This window comes from Coturnix japonica, chromosome 22 (genome assembly GCF_054131305.1).
Source record: "Coturnix japonica strain WE chromosome 22, WE-NBRP24, whole genome shotgun sequence".
Classification (NCBI taxonomy): Eukaryota; Metazoa; Chordata; class Aves; order Galliformes; family Phasianidae; genus Coturnix; species Coturnix japonica.
The window spans coordinates 4722616-4729122 of NC_140684.1; the positions used below are offsets into that span (position 1 = coordinate 4722616).

General features: G+C 55.0%; 2 protein-coding genes across 3 annotated transcripts; one reads left to right on the forward strand and one right to left on the reverse strand.

The window, feature by feature from the left end:
• Window positions 1-5: 5 nt before the first annotated feature.
• Window positions 6-2227, forward strand: LIAT1 (ligand of ATE1). Of its 2 annotated transcripts, none has more exons than XM_085522111.1 (3): window positions 6-578; window positions 723-824; window positions 1117-2227. In XM_085522111.1, exons 1-3 carry the CDS (start codon window positions 539-541, stop codon window positions 1521-1523), a joined length of 549 nt encoding a protein of 182 aa, XP_085378237.1. In that variant the 5' UTR covers window positions 6-538; the 3' UTR covers window positions 1524-2227. The 2 variants fall into 2 exon arrangements, with proteins under 2 accessions (XP_085378237.1, XP_085378238.1); XM_085522112.1 differs by having other exon boundaries at window positions 1120-1974.
• On the reverse strand, window positions 1626-5019 carry RFLNB (refilin B). Its single transcript, XM_015880712.3, has 3 exons — window positions 4747-5019; window positions 4054-4163; window positions 1626-3363 (listed from the first exon to the last, which is right to left on the reverse strand). Exons 1-3 carry the CDS (start codon window positions 4966-4968, stop codon window positions 3033-3035), a joined length of 663 nt encoding a protein of 220 aa, XP_015736198.2. The 5' UTR covers window positions 4969-5019; the 3' UTR covers window positions 1626-3032.
• Between the last annotated feature and the right edge of the window lie 1488 nt (window positions 5020-6507).

The following is a 6507-nucleotide window of genomic DNA, read 5'->3' on the forward strand; positions in this document are numbered from 1 at the left end:
GGGGAGCAGGAAGAAGGGAGGGAAAGAAGGGGAAGAACCGAAGTAAACGAAGTGAAGGCAAATAATAAACGAACAGAATCAAAATAAACCAAGAGAACCGAAATAAGCAAATAGAAGGAAGCAAAGCAACTTTATGAAGCTCCAAAGGGCGGCTTGAGTGGGAGCGTGCTGGCTGTGTGCACGACTGATGGGGCTCTGTGCAGAGCTCAGGGCTCGGAATGGGGCCAGAAAGTTGGATGTTGTCACAATGAAAGGAGTTCATGCCAACCCGGTGGCTGGAGGTGCATTGCTTCAATAAATGCAATTAAAAAGCATGCTTTTCCACCAGGCCCATTGTGGTCCCCCAGCTGCCATTGCAGCCCTCCATCACCGAGGGGATGGCAGCCCCCTGGTGCCCCATGGCTGAGCTGTGGTCCCTCTGTGTGTCACTGCCATGCGCAGACCAGCGCTGGGTCCCAGCCAACAGGACAAGCCCAGGCCGGCCGTGTCTCTATGGCCGTCCTGGAGACATCAGTGAGCAGGAGAAGGACGCAGAGAGATGGAGAGGAGAGCACCGAGGAGAAGAACAAAACGGGGAGGTGAGCAGAGAGGTGGATGGGGAGGAAGGGGATGGGTTGAGATGGAGGGGTTGGGGAAGAGGAGGTGAAGTGCTGAGGGCAGGTGGTTGGGGTTGTGGGGCAGGAACACCCCAAAACTGAACACCCCCCCCCCTCCTTTCCCAGGCTCAGGGGCTGCCACGGTACCAGGCAGGCGTCGGGGAGCCAAGGGCTGCACACGGGGCCTGGAGATGCCAGCAGAGCAGAGCAGCGCTGCCATGCGAGGAGGTGAGATGGGCTGGGGAGGTGAGAGATCACACAGCCACAGCTCAGGGCCAGATGTGGGCATACACAGCTCCATCCATGGCCATGTGGGTATGTAAGTGCACGGTACAGGAGTTGTTAGGTTAACCTAGCAGACAAATCTGTGCTTCCCAAACGCTGGCAGCATTTTTGATTCCTTATTAATGGACACGTGAGCCAATATTGGGTTGTTTCATCATCCTTGTTAGAATGGAAGAGCAGAAAAGCCTCAGTGCAATGTATTACATCTGGGCTAATGGGGTTGGTATCACACCAGCAGGGAAACACCACGGCAAAGCCAAAAAGCAAAAAGCTCGCTCTGCTGCACACCATGAGGACTTCAGCCATGGGAAGGGCTCTGACTCAGCCCGAAGAAACAGCAAAGGGGCTCAGGTGGGCACAAAGGTCAGCACGGTTTCATCATCAGCCTCCACCATTTCTGGCCCAACAGAGCTCAGCCTTTCTGCTCAGTTTAATGAGAGCCTGCGGTGGGATGGGATCCTGGAGGACCCTGCAGCAGAGGAGGAGAGGCTGCAAACCTACAGGCTGAACAGAAGGCAGCGATACGGGCTGTACCTGCAGCATCACCACCCCACAGCCAGGCAGCCCCCATCACCGCGCTCCCATCACACACAGCATTGCTGCAGTTCTTTTCCAAGGCAGCAAACAGCTCCTAAATACTAAGGAAGCCCCATAGCCCTGAGCTTCAGCCTCAGCAGCTCTCAGCGAGCTCTGCAGCTCAGCACCCATTGCTTACCGGTTTACAAGCACACAAAGAATGAGAGATTTGCAGGGGAAGGATAGATTATGTATTTATTTCTATGCAAACACTGTAATAACCACAGAAAAGCTTTGAGTGAAAAAAGAACTAAAGATGACGAGGCCTCCCCGTGTTAAGCTTTTCAGGTGGTTTATTAACAGTGAAGTAAAAGACAACTGAAAATGAGAGGAGGGGGGGGACAAACTCCACAGCCATCAGAGCGCTTGCACAGAGCTGACCAGAGCTTTGCAGATGTTGGAGCATAAATAGTGTAAAAAGTATCTCGATTTGTTAAAATACATTAAAAGGCATCAGCCTGCTTCATAAAAACCACCTCGTGCACAAGTGGACCTTGGGGTTGTGGGTATGGGAGCATTGCAGCGTGGATTTCAGATGCACCCTCTAAATGCTGTCGTGTGAAGCCGATGTGTTCAACGACAGCACCGTGCTGCTCTTCAACCTGGAGCAGAGCCCATGTGCCAACCTGGAAGTGTTTTGGGATTCGGGTATCTGGAGCAAAGATGGAGGACGTTCTGTTCTGAGCTAATAAATAAGGACAAAACCAAAAGGACGATCAAACAGCACCAACTCACGCCCGCTTCCCTGCTGCAGTCTCCCAGATCAGTTCATGCTGACATACACTTCCACACCATCCACCCCACGTGCACATCCACACCATAAGCACAGCTCCAGGACATGCTCCTGGGTCTCTTAACTCATTAAATCCTCATTAGATGCAGGTCGAGAGCTGCCATTGCACCTGAAGTTGTTCCCTTTGGCCCCACAACTCTCCTGCTGCACATCGCAGCGGGTCCCTGCAGCCCAAGCTGCTGCCCCATCCTCATCCCTCCTCTGCTGCCTGAAGCTGCAAAAGCAGTTTATCTCCTGCTCTATGCTTCCTTCCAAATGACACAATCAGACCAGACACGAATTGCCATTGGATAACACTTCAGACCTGCTCAGCACAGATCTTTCTGTTAGTTCTTCCCAGCAGATTCCAGGAGACTGTCCTGCCAGAGGAGAGTCCCACAATCTAAACCAAAATGAATGACAGCTCCAGCTGTACAAAACCCGGCGACCTGGTGGTTTATCTGCAAGAGTGAACTGCCCTTATCTTTGCACATCCCCACAAAGCATCCAGTGCACCTCCCCCAGCCCAATGCTATCCCACATTCTATTCTATTTCTTCTGGGAAAACCCTTCCCCTTCTTTCCATCTGCACTGCAGGGTAGGGGAGGGAAAGAAATCCCTCACTGAGTCGCACCCCCACTGGAAACCTCCTTCGGGCTGTTCTGATGCTTAAAGCAGGAATAGGAGCTGAGCAAGAGGTGAGGACTGCAAAGGTGGGCTCTGCACCCAGCGCAGCAAACAGAGAGCGGATAGCGCGGTGAGATGGGACCGGGATGGATCGGAGCATCGGGGACGGCCGCCGCTCAGCAGCCATCCAGGACACAGTCGCTCCCGAAGTACTCGGAGGTTTCCAGCTCGACGCTGGAGAGGAAACGCCGCATGGATTTCCGACAGTTGTAATCCAGGGTGGTGGTGTACACAGTCTTGGCATGCTTCGGGTACACGATGGTGGTGCTGGTGAAGCGCTGGGCTTTGTTGCGGGGCTGGAAACGCACCTCGGCTTTGTAGCTGCGCCACGTGCAGTCGGGGACGCAGACGATGGTTTGGCTGCAGGAGGAAAGGCTGAAGCCTACGGGCATGTAGACGTCGTCGATGAAGTGCTTCTCTGAGTCGTATTTAACTGAGGAGGTGTACCTGGAGTGGAGAGAGGGTGGGAGAGACGTGGGAGAGCTCCGTATATCAATGCTGCTCCTCAGCCCCACTGCCAGCACTGAGAATCACCTCCCCACCCCCACTGTCAGGTCAGAGTGTGGGAAGCCTACAGCCATCAGTGCCTCACTCTGGAGCACTGCATTCACCCTTAGGCTTTGCACAGAAGCATCCCTACTCTGTGCAGTGCCAAGTCCATACTTTATTCTCTTTGTTTTCCACCGTTAAGAATCTTCTTTCACCTTTACACTGCAGCAGCTCTGGGTTGGCCTTCACTGGGTGCAAACAGCCCCGCTGGGCTCCTTCCCACCTCCAGGCCTGCAGATTTCAGCCCCTCCTGCACCAGGCAGAGGACGATTCCTTCCCCCTAATAAAGCATTACTAGAGAGGTGGCTTCTATGAATGTCCTCTCCTGGTTAATGAATTGAGAGGCAGCATTTAGGAGTGAAAGCAGGGCTGTAAAACACAGGAAGTCTTCCTGGAAAAAAACCATATGGGATTAAAGAGAGGCTGAACACTCCTTCGGTCTGTGCAAATGTCCAGGTCCAGGAATGTACAGCTGCGTGAGCAACAGCTCTGCAAATAAATTAACTTGACTCACAGCACTGATAAGGCCCAGCTACTCCTTTACGTGCTGACTCCTTCCACCCTGCGATGGTGTAACACGGTATTTACCTTATTTCCTTTGGTGGTAAAGGGTCGAACTCGACGCCTTCGCCAAAGGATAAAGGACACAGTCTTGGAGGGCAGCTGGAGAGAGCAGGGCTGGGAGAGGACGTGGAATTCTGCAAGGAAAGTAAAAATAAAGCCTGTTAAGTCACAGCATTGGCATATTCTGTAGCGGTTCCTGTTTTGTACAGGAGAATCCGCAGGGCAGAGTGCTGGGGGTGCAGCCCATAGGGCACAACACCACCCCGAAGAGGTGGGAAGGTGCAGTGCTCCTTACAGGGCACAGGGAAGGCAGAGAACGAGCTTCACGTGGCTGCCGTGCCACAGCACCGACCCAAAGCATTAAACCGAAGCAGTGCCGGTCCCGTACGGTCCCACACCGGGAAGGACCGACTCCCTTTGCAGATCGATCAGCAGTAACGCACAGCAGCGCTGCCCGCAGCCGCGCTCGGATGCTGCTGCCGGCTGGGAGCGCTTTGGCACATCGGCTCCGGCTCCGGGACGGTCTCGGGACACCGCGAGCCGTTTTCCACGGGGCTTTGCGGGGTCACACGACCCCAACCCCGACGGGGGGAACCGAGCTGCCCCGGGCTGGGGGCCGCCAACACCCCACGGCACCAGACCCCAGACCCCAGCCCCAGCCCCACCGGCCGCTCCCTCGGGCCGGACCTCCCTCCCCTTCTCGAACTCAGCACGTACCGCAGCCGCGGGGATGGTTGCGGGGATGGTTGCGGGGATCTCGGGCTCCGTCAGTCCGTTGTGCGCTGCGCGCTCGGGGCTCCCGGCGGAGAGCGGCCAGTGCGGGTGGGAGGGTCCGGGGCTGGGGGGCAGCCCGGAGTCGGGGCTGTCGAGCCCCGCGTCGCCCCGTTTCCTGGCGTCGGGCAGCTCGGGCACGTCCCGCAGGCTGAGCCGCCCCACCATGTTGGAGCCCCCAGCCCGGCCCCGCAACGCACCCTGTGCCCGGACAGCGGCGAGAGGGGGCGTGGGCTATGGGGGCGCGGTCACGAAATGGGGCGTAGTTACATTGAATGGGAGTGGCTTGAAGGGGCGTAGCCCATGAGAAACGGCGTTTAAATAGGAAAGGGGGCGTGGATACAGCAAACGGGCGTGGGCTTCGCAGCTCCCGCAGCGGGCACGGAACGAGGCGCTGCGGGGCGTCACCAGCCACCAGCCTCCCACATCCAGCATGCAGGACATCCAGCTCAGCACCGGGGAATCACAGCGTGATTCAGGTTGGAAATGGCCTCTCCGATCCCCAGGTTCAGCCCTGCTGCACCCCATTAAGCACAGCCATCAATGTCACATCTGATTTGCTCCTGGGATGGGGACACCCCACCTCCTCCATGGGCAGCTGTGCCACTGCAGCACCGCTCCTGAGAGCCAATGCTTCCTCATACCCAACATGACCCTCCCTTGCGTGACATGAGGCCATCACCTCTATCACTGTTACCTGGGAGAACAAACCAACCTCCACCCAGCCACAATGAGCAATAAGGTGTCCCGGAGCTATGGAATCAATGACAGGCTTCAAACAAAGAGCCTTAAACCATCACAGAGCTGCCTTCAGGGTTGGAGCCACAGGGCAGCGCTACCGCCCTCATCCACATTATTCAGGCAAAGCTGCATAAAGGTGAAAGAGGAAAACAGAAGAAACCTTTCCAGCACTCAATGAGACTCAAGGAAGGGTTTCTGGAAAATCCTAATGAAGTAATTGCGCCGTGTCATCAGATTCGGTGGGGGAATACTCGGTGTGGAGGGAAAGCAATGCCTGCATGCAGCCAAAGCAAACAGCCCCGTGCAGGAACGCGCTGTCTGGCCTGATGGGCCCAGCACCAGAGAACCCAACCCCTTAAAAAGAATTCCTTTGCTGCCCCCAAATTGAAAGCAGAGCAGAGCTCGCAGCCGTAGGCGTCTGTGGTTTGCAGTTATGCTGTGCTGGGAACTCCGGATACTTCCTCAAGGAATTTACATTCCTTTGAAGAAATACTATGAGGCTGTTTGTCTTTGCTGGAAAAAAAAAAAAAGCAAGAAAGAAAAATGCAGATGGAAACTAAAAAAAAAAAAAGGATGTTAAAAAAAGAATTGATTGAAATCTTTGGGGTCTGAGCAAATGTGCTGGGCAGGTGTTCGGTTCCTTTCCATTTAAACACATTCCCCATGAAGAGGAAGGGGAAAGCCGATCTCCTCTCGCTCCAAAACCTCCCATAAAAGCCCCTTTATGAAACGAGATGCCTCCAAACCTTCTGGAGCAGTTTCCAGATGAACACAATTGTTGTTTCAGAGCTGCTGTGGAGCTCCTGGGCTATGACTGCTCTGCCAGTAACAGAGCCAGCATTGCTTACAGTACGGACGACCTGTGGCATTACCCCAGCAGCTGCCTGCAGGGCTGGAGGTGTCCCCAGTGCTGCTCCCATGGTGCTGGGCCCCTCCTGGCTCTTGTTTCTGGGTTTGGCAGCTAAA